This window comes from Balaenoptera ricei, chromosome 15 (genome assembly GCF_028023285.1).
Source record: "Balaenoptera ricei isolate mBalRic1 chromosome 15, mBalRic1.hap2, whole genome shotgun sequence".
In the NCBI taxonomy this organism is placed as follows: domain Eukaryota; kingdom Metazoa; phylum Chordata; class Mammalia; order Artiodactyla; family Balaenopteridae; genus Balaenoptera; species Balaenoptera ricei.
In genome coordinates, this window is record NC_082653.1 from 32,945,715 (window position 1) to 32,966,000 (window position 20,286).

Here is a 20,286-nt window from a genome sequence, read left to right on the forward strand (position 1 = left end):
TGATAATGTTAAAAGCATATATTTACGGCCCTTCATTAATTTGAACATGAGCCAAATGGCCCTGCTGGTCCTGATGGAAGCTCCAAATAGGCAGGAGATAGAGCATTAACTCTGGATATGACAGGTCAAAGCTGACCCAAGCCATTGGTTTGAAGATGCTAGAATGTGTAACCAGTATGGAAAGAGTCACTGGTGTGAAAAGGACCACATGGGCCTCTGGTCAGTCATGTAGCCAGATGCCTACAAGCATCTCTCTACAGATGCCTCTTGTAGAGAAGAGGCACTCCCCTGCTCAGGCCTCAGGAGAGAATGATGTTCTGCTTCCTCCCCACCTTCCAGGGCCCTGGGGCACCCAGGTGCCTAGCTGAGCGGGATGGGTTGTATCCTATTGGATAAGGGCTTGCACTTCAACCACCATGGCTGGAATGGTGGAGATGCAGGTGCAATGATGGTGGCAATGGGATGAATCATAACTTTATTCCAGGGAAGAAGTGAGTCATTGGGACTGGAGTAATCAGAGTCTGGAGAGGCCATCCATAAGGTGTCTCTTCCATTGCCTGTTAGGGTTTAGGATTGCTGACTCATTACTGTCAAGTTTATTAGAGTTGTTAGCATTAATGTCACTGAGACTGGGAAAGTCAGGCTCATTAGATCTAGGCTCCATTGAAACTCTTTCAGGTTAATTTGGGTTTGGGATAATTTTGGATCAATTAGAATTGTTTAAGGAATCTGTAATTTAAGTGTACTTAGGATTTCTTGGGTTTTTATGGTCTTTTGGACTGAAAGGGTTTAGAGTCATTTAAAGCAAATTTGGATTTTTAAGGTGCTTTAGGTAGGTGTAAGGTCTAAAATCTTTTACAGTCTATTGTGATCCTTAGGGCCATGTAGAGCTGTTTGAGTTAGTTTAGGGTCACATGGGATAATTTGGGGCTTAGGATTTTAAGCATCATTTAAGAAACCTAAGGATGTTTAGTACTGTTTAGGATTTAGGGTCTAGTTTTGTTTAGGATCTTTGAGGACATTTTAGAATGTAGGGTTGTTTTAGTTTTCTTAGGATCCTTTGGGGCCATCCAGGTTTATGTGACTTCTATCCTTGTTGTTCAGAGTGTGATTTGTGAACCAGCAACAATGGCATCCCCTGAGAGTCTGATAGTAAGGCAGGGTCTCAAGCCCCCCCTCAGATCTACAGAATCAACATCTTAACAAGATTCCCCCAAGAAGACCTCTCTTCTAGGATAGTGCAGGGTCATTTGGGACCATTTCCAATCATTAGAGCTTTAGGATTTTTAGATGCATTAGCCATTGGGTCATTGAAATTATTGGATTCTTTAAAGTCCTTAGAATTAGGGTCATTTTCATCATTCAGGATATTTTATGTATTTAGAGTTAGGATCATTTAGGAGTCAAAATATTGAAGGTCTTCTAGAGATTTCCAGTGTTTAGCTTCTACTTGGATTGCTTAGAGTTTTTGAAGGATGTTTTATATCATTTGGCATCATTTAAAGTCATTGGCATTCACTTAGGGCTTAAGTCATTTTGAGTAATTTATGCCTCTTCAGGATCTTCAAGATTGTTTGAAGTCGGAGGCCATTTCAGGTATTTAGGATCACCAAGGGTTTAGGATCATTTGCAGTAATTTATGGTCCATTTGCAGTGATTCATGGCCCATCGGATAGTTTGGGATGATCTAAAGTCATTTTAGGGAGTTCCCTAGTGGCCTAGTGGTTAGAATTCCAGGCTTTTACTGTCATGGCCATGAGGCACAGCCAAAAAAAAAAAAAGAAAAGAAAAGAAAAGTCATTTTAAGAGGGATTATAGTGATTGTGATAAAGAATTTGGGTCAAGATCTTGAGGTTGTTAGCCTTGGTGGTCTTCGCATTTTGAGGTCTTTGTGTTTGGGGTACATCTGGATATTCATTTGTTCATTGCACAAATATTATCAAGGTGCCTACCAAGAGTCATGTCCTACTCTGGGTGTTGAGGTTACCCTCATAGAGTTTGGGTTCTAGTGGAGAAAATAAATAAATCATCGATGCTACCTGAAGTTCAAAACCACTGGCATGGGATTTACAAGGATCTTCAGAATCCTCGAGTTTTTCTAGGGTGGAGAGATTCTAAGGGCATTTTAGGATCACTTAGGATCATTTGAGTTATTTTAGTATTATTTATTGTTGGAAGAGTGTGCATATCTTTTTAGGGTGCTGGTAGATACCTGATTAAATTTATCAATTTAATAAATTTATCAATTTATTAAATTGATAAATAAATTATCAATTTATTTGATAATTATCTGAGTCACTCCAGGAAGAATCTTCAATGCCACTATCCCCAGACATCATCTTCCCTAAAGCCCTTGGGAAAAGTGCTTTGTGGGAATGTAGGTCAAACCTCCTGGCTCAGACCTCCAGGTGCATGAGAAGGATAGGGAAATAGGGAGTGTCCTGTGCGCTACAGTGGGATGAAGCACACATTTATCCAGAATCTACCATAAAAGGCTTTGATTAGCCAAGCAGGCCTTGCTTCTTGTACCCAATTCTTAATAAAGAGAACTTCAGAATGTAAGAAACTGAAAGCAGAGCAATCTGATGGTATATTCTGGTGAACCTCAGGTTTCCAGAATTTATGATAGGCATTTTTTTTCTCCTTTTGAAAGCCTTTGCTTGTCCAGTTCCTGAAAGGAGCAGTGAGAGTACAATTAGAAAGTGTGTTTGGTGTCCAGGGTGACTGAGACTAAACACAGGGAGCTCCCGAGTTTCTCACATGGAGACTCCAGCCTTCAGCACACTCAAGACATCAGAGTGGCTGGTTTTCTCAAAGACCTTAGAACTATGGATGTGATCTTTCCATTCTGGTGTCTGTATGTGTGTGTGTGTGGTGCGTGTACATTGCAAACACACACACACATATGGTTTTGGCATATAGAGACTGCATTTCAGTTGCACGATGGGCCTCGTGTTACAACGGGATTTTGAAGTCTTGTGCTTGGAGAAAACTGACACTGGCAGGGAGATGAGGGCATAGCTGGCTTTAATCCTCTGGCCATTGTTTTCATTTTTGTGTGTTTTTACATGTACATGTACTTTTGGACACACTAAACAGGAAATTTTAATCCAAAAGCCAATGTAGGGAATTCCCTGGCAGTCCAGTGGTTCGGACTCTGAGCTTCCACTACAGGGCGCACAGGTTCCATCCTTGGTGGGGGAACAAAGATCCCCCAAGCCGCGTGCCGCCAAAAAAAAAAAAAAAGCTAATGTAATAGAAACATAAAGAAAACATAATCTCACCACTCCAAGGTAACTTTTTTCATAGGCTTTTATATATAGGCCTGCAATGATACTGAACATGCAATTTTATTCACTTTATGTAATGTTTTCCAATGTTTCTAAATAAATTTATAATTATACTTTTAATGGCTGAATGATATCCATGTTTATGGTTTTTATTTTAACTGTAGCATTATCACAGAAGGAAAGGAGAAAGAAAGAAAAAGTCCTACTTGGCTTTGGCTTTTTTTTGATTGAGGTATACCTACTTGGCTTTTTATTGGGATTACTTAGATCAATTTGAAGAGAGTTGCTATCTTTCCAATTCATAAATGAAGTATACTTTTCCATTTTTAAATTTTATTTTCTAATCTTTTATTGCTGATACATAGAAATAAAATTAATTTGTATATAGTCACATTGTTTTAGCAACCTTGTAAAATCAATTTATTATTTCTAATAATTTCTCTCTAGATTATTCTGACCGTTTTAAATTCAACTTTTATTTGTTGGTTTCTTTTAATGGGTCATGGATGTTGTAGTTTGCTCTTTTTGCTTAGTTAACTTAAGGGTTTTGGCCAAACTACTTATATTAATGTTTGTGACCACTCATGTTATTGCCAAAATTTGGTGAAGGAACTTTAACAATTTAAGTTAAACAATACATTACATTTCTGTAAGTATGTCCCTTGCCTTTAAAAATCTTTCTTTGGGGTTATTTTGGATTCCAGGCTTTTTATGGCCCCAGACATTCAATATTGGCTATGTGTGGGAGTTCTCATCAGCAGTTTGTTCCTGAAATTACACTTCAGACATCTCTGAGACATAATTATTCCCATTAGTAAGACAACCCACGCTGACCTGTTCCTTCTGATCCAAGCTTTGGCACAAGCCACCCTCCGGGGGCCCAGGTTTCTCTCAGTGGAGGATATTTTAAGAGACCCAAATCTGGTTGCTGCTGATCCCTTAGATGGTTCTGCAGACACAGGTAGTGTGACATTCAAAGTCACAAGTTAGTGCTAATGTGTCCAGTTTTAAAACTCCAAAAGAAAAATGGATTTTGCTCTAATGCAAGAACATTTAAATCAGCATTATCAAAACAGTGATATATAAAATATCCATATTATATTCTGCCTTCCACCAAAACATGGGTTTAGATTTCAGTTCTAGCCTAAAGTTTAAACTTAACATTTAGATTCCAACTTACAGCTTTACTTAAAAATCTCACATATTAAAATTGTGATAAGCTGCTTTTTGGCCAATGCATAGAGTGACCATATATATCATCCACAATGGGACATTTTGAGAGCAAAAGGGGGTGCTATTGATAATTACACTAGAGCAATGGACATAAATTGGAATTGTCCTGAGCAAACCAGGACTTACAGCCCCTACCAATGAGCCCATAGTTTTAAAACTTCTAAACTTATGTACTTATAAAGTATATATTTATAAGGTATTATTTCTATAAAGTTAATTTACATAGTTATTGTTATATAATTACATACTTAAATAATAAATAATCATTTTTATTTTGTTTGGTTGGTTTTTTTTTCTCCCCTGCATTCCCCCCACCCCCTATTTTGCTTGGTTTTAAAATGAAAAGAACAATGTCAATTTTACCCAAGTTCAATTTTCAGTAGGTTTTCTTGCATCTAAGCATTCCAGCAAAACCTACTCAAATGTATTCAGAACTTTACAGTAAAGTCTGGTGCTCACAGCAAACTCCATTCAGTAAGAGCTTCATTACCTAAAATGGATACCAATAAATTATTTCATAAAATCTGTTTTCATAAAGCAAGACAAAAACTGCCAACTCCTTTGGCAGCGGCTATTAGTATTTGCTGGGTGACTTCAGGCACTCTTTAATTCTATAAAGTTTACTGCCTGATTTGGGGTCTTGGTGGGGCCCCAAACAGACCATTTATCTTTTGTTTATGTTGCCTACATCCACATACTGTACAGCACAAAAACCTCACTGCCTTGGAAGTGTTACCTGTCTGCTCATCTATTTTACTCAGTTTAGTTAATTCAGCACCTAAAAAGCTACTGCTTGGAGTGAAAACTCTAAATGTAAGAAATCAAAACAACAATTAAAGGGGAACCACCATTATCCAAACTTTTCTCTCTTTTTAAATACCTATAAGCATTGTTTGGCAGCATTGATAAAAATCTTGTCTTGGTTGCTACCTTTTTCTAGAGGCCAGATTACGTTGGTCACTCTTTTTTTTTTAATTTTATTATTTTTTTTAAATTAATTAATTAATTAATTAATTTTTGGCTGTGTTGGGTCTTCGTTTCTGTGCGAGGGCTTTCTCTACTTGCGGCAAGCGGGGGCCACTCTTCATCGCGGTGCGCGGGCCTCTTACTATCGCGGCCTCTCTTGTTGCGGAGCACAGGCTCCAGACGCACAGGCTCAGTAGCTGTGGCTCACGGGCCCAGTTGCTCCGCGGCATGTGGGATCTTCCCAGACCAGGGCTCGAACCCGTGTCCCCTGCATTGGCAGGCGGATTCTCAACCACTGCACCACCAGGGAAGCCCTGTTGGTCACTCTTTATGCTCCATGGCCAGATTTCCTAGAAAGACAACTGTCAATCACATATTTAAATGTTATGAACCAGCCACACAACCTCTCTCTGTGTTAGAGTTCTCCAGAGAAACAGAACCAACAGGATGGAGAGAGATGATAGATAGATAGATAGATAGATAGATAGATAGCTAGATAGGGATCTACTTTAAGGAATTGGCTCATGCAATTGTGAGAGCTGGGAAGTCCAAAATCTGAAGGGTAGGCTGGACATCTGGAGGCCCAGAGAAGAGCCAATGTTGCAGCTGAAGTCCAAAGGCAGACTGGAGGCAGAATTCCCTCCCTCAGGTGAGTCAGTGTTTTTCTGTTACAGCCTTCAATTGATTGGATGAGGCCCACCCACATTATGGAGGGTGATTTGCTTTACTCAAAGTCTATTGATTTAAATGTTACTCTCATTTAAAAATACCATCACAGCAATACCCAGACTAGTGTTTGACCAAATATCTGGGTACCATGACCTAGCCAAGTTGCACATAAAATTAACCATCACACTTGCCTCACACCATAGCGTGGAACTTGGGCCCTAGTCTAAAGGTCTTAGGCTTGGCAACCCCTGGGGGGCTGTGCCTCCAACAGAGGCAAGCCCAGATCCCCAAACCCTGACAGTGGCTTGGCCATTTTACAGATGAGGAAACCAAGTCCTAGAAAAAGGTTCAGTGAATTGGCCCCAACAAGCCAAGGGTAGAGTTAGGACAAAAATCCAGCCTCACTGAATAGCTGTTCCCAGCTGTTTCTACAATTCTTGGCTCCACCAGGGCCTGAACCCAAGATTCATAGGGAATATTCTCATTTCACTTCCTTTTTGGAACATTAGAACCAAGTCTGAGTGCAGTCAAACCATAAACTCTGAAAAGAAAATCAAAGCGTCTCCTGGATGCACCTTCACTTTCCCATCCCCAACCCTCCTGTAATGCAGCGGACACACACACACCTGTCCACCGGGGACTTCTCTTTGAAAGTGCTTTATTCAACAAGATCTAAGTCAGGTGCTTTAAAACATATCAAAATGTTACAGAAATTCACAGCTCCCTACTGAGGACTTGCCAAGTTACATTAAGATACCTAAACACATCAGTTTATAACTTCAGAACCAAACATTGAATGAGGTCATGTACCATTGCTCGAAAAGCAAGTTATGATTAAGAAAAAAGATACTTCACAAAGCTAAATCAAGTGAGGAAACCCTTAAGAAACACTAGCGGTAACACACCAGAAACCATCAGCCTGGGAAACAGGTCTGCGATTGCCAGGGAGACTCCACAGGAAAACTGAGGCTCTCCTTTCACAGCTTGTCCATGTCTGGTGCCTGGCTATAACACAGGGGGCGCTGTCACCTCCCATGACAGGGTAAACACTGTCAATTCCCTATGAAAGAAGGGGTGCCACATTTGTCTTTATTTTTACCTCTCTAGGAGATCATTCCTCAACTCATCTGCCTCCAACAAGAAGACTTCGTGTAAAACAATTTTCGTAGAGGCTTGACTCGAGAATTTGCACTGCTGCAAGAGGTGTTCAAGGAGATCTCTGCCTCCTACCTTGGCCCTCACATCATGGTTTTGTCGCTATGAGGCACTGGAATTCCTTTGTTCATATAGGAATTTCTCTTGGAGATGTATCTATGGCACCACGTTCTGTGTGCTACAGAGCTTTGAAATAGTTTTGTTTTTTAAAGAGAGCGTCTCTTTTCTTAAGAGAGCTTCCTGCCTTTCTCTGGTCCATTTCTCCTTCCAACCTCCTAACACTGAAATAACAGCCCAACTCCAAAGAAAAGAATTCTTGCCAAGACATGTTTGCATCAGAGAACAGAGTTTGTTTCTTGAGTGTTTTTGTTTGTTTGTTTTGGTCTTTATATCCTAAAGTCTTATCTACAGAGATGATAAAATGTCTTTATCTGGAGGTCCCTAGGAGAGAGTATTGTTTTCTTTCTGGTAGAGAGGAGGGAAGGGTAAAAATATTTCTCCTTGAAGTCTCAGACCAAAACCTCAACCTCAGGGCTCAGCATTTGTCACAGGGGTAGGTGGCTAATCCAAGATCCTCCCACCTCAACCTCAACTCACAAAGTCCACAAGTCTGGAGACCAGTGTACACATTCCTCACCAGTTTGCACAGGCAAACCTATTGTTTGTGCTTTTCAATCCCTCCCCAAGGTAACCACTCCCCCTCCCCCCACAATTTAACGCCTCGCCTTCCCACTAATGTGATGATTAAGAATGTGACCTTGTGCTTAATTCCATCATCACCAGGGGGACTGGATCCCCTTCCCAACGATAAACTCAGGTTTTTCCTTCATTTGATCACCTTGTAACATAAGCCCCTGGAAAAAGACTCAGATGTGGCTACGCCGCTTTTCACAAGTGAGGAAAAAACCTGTAAATTGGCCTTTTTGTTCTTCACACGATTTCAGGTTCATTGCACACAATTACATAAACCCACACAAATCAGTCCAGGAGTTCAAAGCTGCAAGGCCATGTGATACCAGTGAGAAAATCCAGCTCCACATCACAGCAGAGGGTCTCTTTCAGTTGCTGCTATTTCAAAGAACCTTTCCAAAATTCCTGACTGGGTCATTAGTACGTGAGAAATGATTTCTAAACAGGCTGAGCCAAAACGGAAAAGTGCGGCCTGCATTAAGTGGAATGTATCATGTAAGATGCGATTTCCCCTCAATTCCACCCCAACCCCCCATCTCTAAAAAGCCAAGTCTACCTCAGTATCACTTTCTGAGAAAGTGATCTGGCAAATCTGACATTTTGCAACATTCCCATATTTACCACTACCATATTGCTAGTGCAAATTAAAGAGAACTTTGATAAAGCAAAAACGGCTGTCCAATAAAAGTTAGCCATTAGTAATTTGCTTTGTGGAAAATTTTTTCCCTAGCCACTCAAGGAGGATTACTGGGGCCAACAAAGGCTTTGAACGTTCAAAATAAAAATAACCGGAAGAAAAGTTTTCCAAGTCATTTCTCAAATGCAAAACTCAGGAAGTATGTTTGCATTCACAAAACTGCTCTTTCCCATCTGTAACAAAGGAAGCCTCTCCCCGGGCCCCCATTTTTTTCTGTGCATTTTGCAGAAGCCCACTGAGGTGTATGATTGAGGCTAAGGCCCTCCAGATTTCCAGTCCATCCCCCACAGGGCTGGTGGTGCTCCCCCCAGAGGAGGTAAGCTTGCTAAGAGACCCTCAGCCAAATGCCAGGTAGCAGCATGCCATCTTCTTGAAAGTCAACAGCGAGACTACAGCTGTGAGCCATCTAAAGAGGCCATGGAAGCCACAGGGGCAGGTAGGGGGCAAGGGTGCCTGGGCAGGAACAGCTCCGCTGCAAAGGTCCACTGTCCTTGCAGGCACAGATCAGTGGCTCTTCTTTCCTCAACTGCCCAGCTCTCCAAACCTTCTTTGGAGAGGAGGTGGAGAAGAGATGGGGCGCTTCCCTACCACAACAAGGCTCAGTGTTAGGAGCTTCTGGCCTTGCTTGGTTGACCTCCACAGTCAGGCACCTGCTCCAAGCATCTATCTGTCACTCTTCAAACAGTATCAGTTGTACTGGAGCTGAGCTACCTGGCGATCTTACCAATGGGGGCCCAGAAGGACAGACTCTTCCTGCCCTTCCCCCTCCATCGGAGTCTCTCAAGATCACCCAAGTGGCTGCTCAGAGAAGCTGAGAGAGAAGCTCCATCCTATCTACACACTTTCATGGGGCAGCCCAAAAGGTATCCCTTAACCCCACACTTGGTCAGTAGCAGGACAAGTCTTCATTCTTAGAGTCCATCTCCACACACAACGTGAGGGCAACTTGCAAGAATCCAGTGGTTGGAAAGTATTAAGCCTTGACCTTGCAAACGCAGGGCCTCAGCTCCAAGTGCAAGAAGACCACTGGATATGAAAATGGGCTGGGCTTACAGGCACCTGTCATTCTGCAAGGAACCTCCACATTTCTCTAAGGAGGGAAACTTCCCAGCCATACAAGACCAGGCGCCATGTACAAACCAGTGAGGCCTGTTTCATAAGATACTTCTTTCAACTCAGGGAGGCCCCAAAGAGTTGGGGTCATCAGCTTGGCATGCTGAGACAAACATCAGGCTCCGCTATCTCCTAGAGGTAGCCAGGGAGGTGAGGGTGGAGGCAGAATCCATTCTTTACTGGCATCCACACAGATCATCACATATGTCCTTGTTATTTAAAACAATTGACGTTTCCAGTGTAAAAACCTGTGGGCTTATTGCATCTACCCCACTAATGGTTTATCTTTTTCTTTCCATCAGAACTGCCCCAAGGGCATGGTTTGTTAACTAATTTGTTAACTGCCAAGGATCTCACACTTGCAGATCCTTCCTAGGGATACAGGGAGAATAGCTATTAACATAAAAATACCCCAAATGGTGAGTTTGCTGGGCCCCCCTCCCCTTCTAAACACAAGCAGACATGTATGGCTGTTCCCTGGCACTTGAGGGGAGAAATCTTTTCTTCAACCTAAAACCCCTCAGATCGGTGACTCCTCTGATTTTCCTGCCCACAAGCAGAACATCTGCCAGCCTCATAGCACTTGTGCTGGCTGCTTGGAATTGAATTGCATGTGAATATATCATGTAGGCATGTGGATGTGTACCATGTGCACACACACATGCACACACACATTTTGGGTTCTTCTTATAATAAAAACTGAAAGTCCTCATGAGTGAAGGAAAGGAGCAGGGAAAGAAAGGTCAGGGAGTTGTCTGCTGGCTTCTCCATGGTGGTTTGGGAGCTGGAAAGGTTTGCATTTAAACGTTTCCATGGAAGGCGCCCAGCTTCCTGTGAGTCTTCTCAGGTCAACAATGCCCTCCATGGCGTCTGGATCCCCTCCCTGTGACTCAGATTGTTGCTGGGGTCTCAGCTATCTCCTCCAGCCTCTGCCGAATCATTAGCCGGAGCACGGTGTACCTGGGGACAGAACAGCTTCGGTGGAGAGCAGAAAGCAACACACTCCTTCTCATGACCCTCCCCCATCACTTGGGTCACAGTGTGGGCCAAGTGTCCCAACCCTTTGCTTCTCTCACTGACCCACACTTGAACCACTTCATTACTTGTGTTCATTTCCACAACAGGAGGAAAGGGACTGAAAAGGCTCACTCCAAACTAATTATTTTACTATGATTAGAAAGTCTGGAGAAGAAGAATGAGAAGGTGAAATAACAAGAACAGTAATAAGGATTCCCTTTGTTGAGTGCTTACTATGCTCAAGGCACTATGCATAGAGTATCATATAATCCTCACCTAGGCTGGACCATATGAAATTGCCATTACTTTTACCATTTTGGGGGAGCCTACAAAAATGGCAACTTCATATGGTTCAATCTAATATCAGTATCTGCATTTTGCCAAAGACGCTATAGCAACTACCAAGCATGGAGGTCCATGGCTTGGTGGTGAGTATGGTTTTTTCATCCCTTCCTTGAATTATGGTAATTCAGATACTGGAGTGGGCACTGTTATGCAGGGCTAACGTGGCTTTGCACTGCACAGCAAAACTATTTTTAAAGTTTGGCACATAGTAAGTGTTCAATAAATGTTAACTGCTATCATATTAGTTATTATCATCAACACAGAAAATGTAGCATTGACTTTAGTGGCAAAAAAATCAATTTTTCTGTCATATCTATGAAACGCAGCTCTACTTTATGACTAAACATGACAAAAAAATAACAAAATCCTCCCCAGAACGGAGTTTTAGTACTGGACTTTTCAACCCAAATGCAATTTCCAGAAGAGAAATGTTAAAAAGGGAGAAAGGATGTGAGGAAGGGATTTTAGGGTTACTCTGCTCAGACAAATTTCCACTGCCGAGACAACCTTCCTGAAATCCTTGGAACAATTTTATGTCCCACATCAAAATGAGAAGTTGAACGAGAAGCAGAATGACCAACACACTGATGTTTCAAGTCCCCACCTGAGATCTGAGATCTGGCATTGTCAATGGGAAGCCCCCTGAACACAGTCCATAAGACCCAGTCCCAGGCAGCAGCTCCTCACAGCCCCTGCAAGGCTCTTGAACAGAGACTCCTCTCACTGAGGCCACAGGAGAAACCCAACCAGCCACCCCAGGGGCTATGCTTACTTGCGCATCAGCTTCTTTACTTCCCGATCTTCTTCCTCTTGGAGCTTCTGAATGAAGCTTTTAAGGACAGGCATCTCAAACTTTATATACTGAGCCACCTGGGGAGGAAAAAGTAAGTCTGGGGTGCAAGACCCCTCCCAGCACTATTCTAATTTTTTTTGGCATCTCTTTCATATAAGGCACAAAGCCTTGGGAAATCTATTTCTGCACTAATCCGGGATTTCCTTAAAGGCAGGAGCCAAGCCTCATTCTTCTCAAGGCTGGTATAGAGTCTATGATGAAGATCACTTCATTTACATGATAACTTCATCTCATAACTTCTCATTTTTCATCTCATGTATCCAATCCATGAGAGGTGATGTCAAACATAGAAAATCACGTTCTCTTGTCAGTCATTCAGAGAAGACTGGAACACATAATATTCAATAAATCTCTCTGCTCTCCCCTAAGAGAAATTAAGGAACCATCACTCAGAATGATGATTTGTGCCTCAAGGCTCAAACAGGCATCCAAATGTGAACTGCCTCCTGAGAGGCTATAAGCGTGGGGGTGGCTCCCAGGTGAGCTGAAGTTAAGCAGCCACTCTTCCTCCCTCACCAGAACCCTCACCCTGTTCTACCAACTCTTCTCTTTGGGAGAAGTATGTTTCTCCATACTGTTAAGGGTGGGCTCAGCTATGTGACTTGCTCTGGCCAATGGAATGGGTGTGTGGATGTGATATACATTAAATCCAGGTGGTGGCTTCAAAGGAGCTTACATGGTTTCTTGCATTCCAGCCATCTGCCATGAGAAGCATACCTAGGTAGCCACTGCCTCTTGACCCTCGGTCTCTGAATAAGACATGCAATGTCGACCTGAGCTGAACCCACAATCTAAAGCAGAACCACTGCTACCAGCCTGCAGAATCCGGAGCAAGAAAGTAAATGTTTGCTGTTGTAAGTGACTAAGACTTGGGGAAGTTTGTTGCTATAGCAAAGGCTATAAAATCACTGCTAACTTCTTGAAGTTGCTTGGAAAAGGTTTGCAGAAACTTATCAGCCCTCTTAAGTACCGCAGAAAGCCTCAAGAAATTTATTCCTTCTATGGAAATCATTTCGTGCCTGAGCATTCTTCCAGTTAACTCCCACACGGCACACCTCAACCTAGCTTCTGCATTCATTTTCCTGGCCCCATGGTCATTACTGTTTCAAGAATACCTGGTATTGAGAAATAGCAACAAAACAGGGCCTGGTCCTTGGCCAAAAAGCCAAGCTATACCCCAGTTGTAGTTTACCCAACAAAATCCCCCACCCTCCTGGGACAGACATCTGGCTGAAAAGGGACTCACATCATAGGTGACTTCCTCCACTTGGTCCTTCTCCATAAGGAACACTTTGGAGACCTGCTCACATGGGCCCTGGAGGATCCGGGCAATCAGGGGGTAATCAGTGTTCTTCAGCTTCTGTTTCTCTGGAACCACACACAGCCAGAAGCAGCCCTGAGTTGCCTGAGGCCTTTCTCACCTTAAGTAGTTGTCAACTCAGGGGCCCAAATGGACCAGGCACCTCAGGAGATTTGGCCATACAAGTCAGGAGACTGATTTGTAAATGAACAATTCAACAGTTCAAAGCAACTGTTGCCGCTCCCCTACCCGTCAAAAATACTTCCATGCCTCAAGCCCTTTGGAAGATGCTGCATTGGAGAATCTGGTTTTCTCTGTGCTTTGAGAAAATCCAGTTCTTTTTTTAATAGGCAGTTAAGTTTTAGGGTTAGTTTACTGACCATATATGGCATTCTCCGGTGGACTCATCCAGCGAGCTCACCAGCCTTGGAGGCAAACAACATTTGGAAGTTTCCAAAACCCAAGCAACAAGCAAATGAGGCAGAGATTTTTTTTTTTTAACTTGTTATTTTGAGTTAATTAAAAGTTTTAAGTATACTGTGTTCTTTATACTTACCACCACTGGTATGGACCACATACAAAGCAAACTCCTCCGCTGAGTTCTCAATCTGAATCAGGAAGGAGCAAAAGATACTTGCTGAAAGCATATATTTACATATCCTAACTGTGGCCACTTCTTCTTTTTGAACACTGCAAAGCTAAATAAATGATAGGCTCTTTTGAGGGGAGGGCTATTTATCTACAGCATTTAAAAGTGGTGAGGAAATGGGGTGGTAACATTATCAATAATAATAGGTAATAAGAGCTAACATTTATTGCACCATGCCAGGCACAGTTCTAACAAACTCTACATGCTTTAACTCATCTAATACTCATGACAATCCAGAGAGAAATAAAATATTGCTTGCCATATCAGTAAACAAAGGATGTCACAGTCATCAGCAATTGCAGCCACCTCCGATGGTGAGCTGGTGAGCCCTGAGAGGACTCAGGAAAGAAACAAAGAATACCTGCCATCTTGCAGCCATCAGACTGCAGCCACTCCCAACGGTGAGCCCTGAGGAAACTCAGGATGAGAAAACAGGATACTGGCCCCAGATAGCTAAGGTGTGTATCAAAGGAATGATTTCAGTGAGCCCAGACTCTTGCATCTTTCCATATGTAGGAAAACGCTAAATTCCTTAACTTGAGATATCTGATTTTCTTTAATTAACAATAATCTTTTGACATTCAGACTACCTGCCCTTTGTGACAAAACTCCTATGTATCCTAGCTCCCCCTTCACCTCCTCGGAGCAGTTCTCTCAGGGTTACTTGAGATGCTGCCTTCTGGGCTTGAAGTCCTAAGAATATTTGCTGAATAAAACATAACTCTCAACTTTAAGTTGTGCAATTTTTTTTCAGTTGACACCAGTAATGGGGTCCTGTTAACCTCATTTTACTGATGGTGAGGCAGAAGCACAGGGAGCTTAAGTCACTTGTCCAACTCCTCCAACCGGCAGGTTATAGATAGAGATTCAAACACAGAGCCTAGGCTTTAAACCACTAGGACACACTGGCTTCTATTAGAAATAAGGATACTTCGTTTCCAAAAGACTTAGAAGGGTATTGTGGAAAACATACAGAGCAACAGGACTTCAAAAACACTCATGCACTATAATTTTCACATCTATTGAAGGCTCATCAAAGTAGGTTCCCCAAATGCACAGAAGTCGATATGTGCATGGAGCCCTGAAGCAGTCATCAGGTCCAGGGTCCTTCTCTGGAGGTCCATAAAGCACCTGAGGGCAGGTGCTTCTCAGGCTTCAGTGGCACCAGAATCCCTGTAAGTCTTGTGGAACAGGATCCCTGGCCTCATCTCCGAGTTTCCGCTTCATTGGGTCTGATTTGGGGGAGAGGGAGGCCTGAGAACCTACTTTTCTAACAAGCTCCCAGGTGATGCTGATGTCGTGGGGTCTAAAGAACCTAAACCTTCTCTGCCCGGTGCCTCCCTTACCACACACTCTCCATAGCCCCCACCTCTACACTTCTGGGGGCCCCAAGGCACACATGCCACTGTCTGAGGCCAGCCAGCAGAGGGAACTTGCCTTAAATTTGTTGAGCAGCAACTTCAGGACCTGTGGAGTGGTCATAGTGCTGTTGATGCGGACATTGGTGATGGAGCCATAGGCCGGCGTGAACACTGACGTCTGTCAATAGAGGGGTCCAGCTCAGCGTGAGTGTACAGACAAGGATGGGGCACTAAAACCCAGGTGTCCTGGCCCTGTTACCTGGGGTAAAGGGACAGGGACAATGGCACTCAACCTGTGCTCCCTGAGAGTCCTCTGTCCCTTACAACGTAGAAGCATTGGGTTTTGATGTCAAGAAAGAGCCCTGGGCTTTGCCTAGCTCAGGAGCTCGCACCCACCCCGCTGCAGGAGGCTTGAGGGGTCTGAGCTTGCCAAACGGCAGCGCTGAGGAGGGAAAGAGGACCAGATAAGGGAGGCACTCCCTCCAAATAAAGCACACACAAAGCCCCTTCTACTACGACTTCAACATGAGGAGGGCTGTGACCACTCTTCCATGATGCACTTGTTTCTAGGGCCAGATTCAAACCAAGCAGCAGGAAGGAAGGAGAGTCAGCTAGCTTGGGGTGAGGTGGGTGATCTGAGCTCTGCAGCTCTATTTCAGGGCAGCCCTTAACTCACAGAGAAGTCAGGCCACATAGCAGCTGGAGGCACATGGTGCAGAAAGAGAGTAACATGTGGATGGGGGGGTTTCTGATGAGGGCCGTTTGTGGGGTCATCTCACATCTCACCCACTGAGACAGGAAGAAAGGGGGCAGGGCACAACCATTAATGACACAGCCATTAAGAACAGGATACCACAAAAACTGGTTAGAACCTACTAGGCCCAAGACGGCAGAAGATTTGACTTCCAGTAGACCTTCACCTCATTATACACTCATTATAATACATTAGCATCTAAATGACACACCCACAGGTGCCACGACAGTTCCGAGGTCGACCATAAAAGGCCAAAAAGTGAGTGGTGGCCCAATTCATGGAAATCCCCACCCCTTCTCCAAGATAGTTATAATACTCCTCCCACTTATTAGCCTATGAAATTACCCAGCCCATAAAAACGAATCACCCCCACAGCCCAGGGCTGCTCTCATATTCCCGAACGACCCATTGCCTTGGGGCCACCGGACTCACCCGAGACCTGGGACGTGACCATCCTCTTGCACCCCATTTTTTCCTACAACACCATCATCTAGGAGGGCTCCTGATCCGGAGGCCCTTATCTCTCTCAGAGCCAGCAGAGCCTGCAGCCCACTCATGACCCAAAGACTGAGCGGCTTCCCAGGAGTCTGCAGCCCTGAGGTGGCAGCTGCCCAGGAAGGGGTCTTGCCCCCACTGGGGCTGACCCTTGCCCCCTGCCACCCTATCGCCTCTACCTTATGGTTGTAGAAATGGCCGTTGATGGAGAAGCGGTGGCGTCTGATTCGCCGCTGGTCGCTGGGTGTCCTCACATTGCCACGACGACGTACCCCAACATCACTGCGTGTGCGCATCAGTTGTGGGGTGTCTTCCTGCAGGGACTTCAGGCCCCTGGAGTCTGAGAGGGAAGGGGAAGATGAGCTCTGTCTGCCTGGACCTGGGATGTGGCAGTGTGCACAGAGTACCCTCTTCCTGACCAATGCTACAGCACCTACAGCTTTCTCAAAAATATATTTTATAAAAACAGTATTTCCTGCTGGGGGAAAAACATGATGCATAATTTACCAAGAAGCAATACAGTGACAAAGTTCAGAGCACAGACTTTAGAGCCAGACTCCTAGGTTCAAACCCCAGCTCCACCACTGTCATTGTAGGGGAGCAAAACTTGCTACCCCAAAATGTCTCTGGCATGCTGAAAACAATCAAGCCCCAAAAGACTGATAAATGAAATATAGCCTGCTATATCAGTAAACAAAGGATATCACAGTCATCAGAGATTGCAGCCACAGGTGATGGTGAGCTGGTTAGCTCTAAGGGGACTCAGGACGGAAAAGAATACCTGCCATCTAGCAGCCATCAGACTGCAGCCACTCCCCACGGTGACCCATGAGGAAACTCGAGGTGAAAGCACAGGATACTGGCCCCAGATAGCTGAGGTTCATATCAAAGTAATGATTTCAATGAGCCCAGACTCTTGCATCTTCCCATACACAGAAAAGAGCTAAATTCCTTAACTTGGGATATCTGGTTTTCTTTAATAAACAATAATCTTTTGACATTCAAACTACCTGCCCTTTGTTGCAAAGCTCCTATGTATCCTAGCTCCCCCTTTGCCTCCTCAGAGCAGTTCTCTCAGGGTTACTTGAGATGCTACCTTCCAGGCTTGAAGTCCTAAGAATATTCGCCGAATAAAACATAACTCTAAACTTTTAGGTTGTGAACAATTTTTCAGTCAAAAAGACTCAGGAAGAAACTCTGCCTTTTCCCCTAACTGCCTGAAGAATTTAGATAGCAGGCTTATTACTGGACTAGAGTTATCACCAGAGACATCTGCAGAGAATATGGGCTAAATGTGGTGAGGGAAACTCTTAGAGATCAGAGTCCACCCTGTGTCACACTGTCTTTGCAGGCCCAGCAAACATTTGTTTACCAAACGTTTGCTTTTCCATCTCCATGTGAATTGCCTTCCTCTCCTGAAGTCCCAAACCACTACCCCCAACATCCTCTTTTGTCTTTAGCTGAAGATGGTAGTTAAGGTGAGGGCATCAGCCATTTTGGTGAGTTACTCAGTTTTTCTGGGTCTCTCTCATGTATACATGTTATTAAACTTTTGTTTGATTTTCTCCTGTTAATCTGTCTCATGTCAATTTAATTCTTAGACCAGCCAGAAGAACCTAGAAGGTAGAGAAAAATGTCTTCCTTCCCAACACCATATATCACTAACTCTCTGTGCCTCAGTTGCCTCATCTATACAATGGGGATAGTAATAGCACTCACCTCACGAGATTGTTGTGAGGGTTTAAATAAGTTAATTCATTTAAAGTGCTTAGAACAACGTCTGCACAAGATAAGCACGATACAAGGACTTGCAAGATAATTTCGAACTGACAATATCTACCAAAATTGCAAATGCACATAGCCTCAGATCCAGAAATTCGATTTCAAAGAATCCTACAGACACTGACAAATGTGTGAAATGATACATGTATAAGGACACTGTCTACACTTTTGTTTGTCTAAAAGACTAAAGACGACTTAAATGTTTATCAATAGGGAGCAATTAAATTATCATTTTTTTCATACAATGTAATACTGCAGAGCTGTAAAGAATGCAGAAGTTCTCCATGGGTTTGTATGGAACAATCCTCAAGACAAACTAATAGAAACGGGATGTGCAAAATGCAGACACTTACATAAAAAGGGGAAGAAAAGAAATGACATCCAACCATTAAGCTTTGTTGGTGTGTATTTCCTTGTGTTTGCAAAGAGTACCTTGGGAAGAATGCCTTCAGTTTGCTTCTAGGGAGGGAAACTCAGTGGGTGGATGAGATGGGAAACTTTCAATTCTTTTTAATAAGTTTTGAATCTTGAACCATGTGAATTTTGTTTTCAAAAAATAAGTAACAGTGTACAACATTCATCATATCAGTCTTCACACAGTCGGCCCCAAACTAGAGGATCCTCCCACCATGCATGTACCTGTGGGACTTGATGTCTGATCACTCTCAGGAAGGGCATCCACCTCTGAGATTGGAATGTTGGGCATGGTGAGGGGCTTGAGGATGGTGCTGGTGAGCAGAAAACAAACAAAAGGTTCAGCCCCTGCAGAAGAACGCCCCCAGTCCCACCCCACCCCACTCGTACAAAGGGAGCACTTGGCCTGTGCAAGGCTGGGTACCAGCACACAGTAGGTGACAAAGGACATGGTGGGCTGTGCTGAGTGTCTCATGAGGCTGGTCCAGCTCCTGGGCTAAGCACTGGGCAGGGAAGGGGAGCTCTGGAGGGAGAAAATGCTTGTTCCCGGTATTTGCAGCAACATGAAGTCCAGGACAGAGAACAACAAAGAACACCTGTGTGGTGCCTGTGCTGAGTTTCTAAGCACATACAAATTTTATAGCTTATTTAGAAAACCCTATTAATGGTCATTTATTTCTAGGGACAAGATTCTAGTTCAGACCCACTTCTGTTGGAGGAATAACTCAGAAATTGCTTCTGCCATCTAACAGGAATGGAAAGTAATAGGTTAGCTGCTACAACAGTCAGGGCAGCTTTGGAAGTGGCACTGATGGCAGTGTTCTCAGGGTTGCTGGAGAAAGGGTCACAAGCAGGCAATCTGAGTTGAGACCTGGTATTGCTACGATAGCCGGAAAATAACTCCTCAAAGCCTAAAAGAACAGTGGAAGCAGCTCAGAGAAACACACCCAAAATCAACAGAGGATTTGGCCAGAAAGGAGAATAATATTTAACCAATTAGGACCATCCCATGGTGAGAAGAATGCAGGTGCCCTGGTGAAACAAAGCAGGACCCTGTGGGGGCTTCCCAGGAACAGACCCCTGTATCCCCCTCCTCTTGTTTGTAAAAAAGCTTTAGCCTCCTAGGCCTTCCCTGAGTTCCAAAGAACAAATTTAATCAGAGAAGTGAGAAAATGCAGAAACTAAGGAAAACAGTCAAGCAAGACAAAATATTGATAATAATAGTTTAGCCAAAAAACAAAGTCAAGGACCTTTAGTTCCTCCTCAAGGGCTATAGATAGTATCCTGAGCCATGTCCATGAGTTGCTGTGCAGATACTGAAAGTACCTTCTAACACCAGGTATAAGAAGTTAACTGCATTCTGACCACAAGCAGGTAAACCCCAAACCCCTTGGAACCAGATGATGTTGACTCCTGAAACACCACCCAATTACCTCACCAGCAATTAATCAGAAGAGCATCTACCACCCTGCGACCCTCTCCCTCATCTTGCCTTTAAAAACT

General features: G+C 43.6%; 1 protein-coding gene across 1 annotated transcript in view; it reads right to left on the minus strand.

Annotated features, from left to right (window-relative positions):
- Positions 1-8,036: 8,036 nt before the first annotated feature.
- Positions 8,037-20,286, minus strand: part of RASSF2 (Ras association domain family member 2) — a 38,648-nt gene continuing 26,398 nt past the window's right edge. The window contains exons 5-11 of the mRNA XM_059895964.1: positions 19,009-19,097; positions 16,767-16,927; positions 15,415-15,516; positions 13,885-13,936; positions 13,275-13,396; positions 11,948-12,045; positions 8,037-10,773 (exon numbers count right to left, since the gene is read on the minus strand). Coding sequence (XP_059751947.1) covers positions 10,704-10,773; positions 11,948-12,045; positions 13,275-13,396; positions 13,885-13,936; positions 15,415-15,516; positions 16,767-16,927; positions 19,009-19,097 — 694 coding nt within the window. The 3' untranslated portion in view covers positions 8,037-10,703. The remainder of the gene's footprint in view (positions 10,774-11,947; positions 12,046-13,274; positions 13,397-13,884; positions 13,937-15,414; positions 15,517-16,766; positions 16,928-19,008; positions 19,098-20,286) is intronic.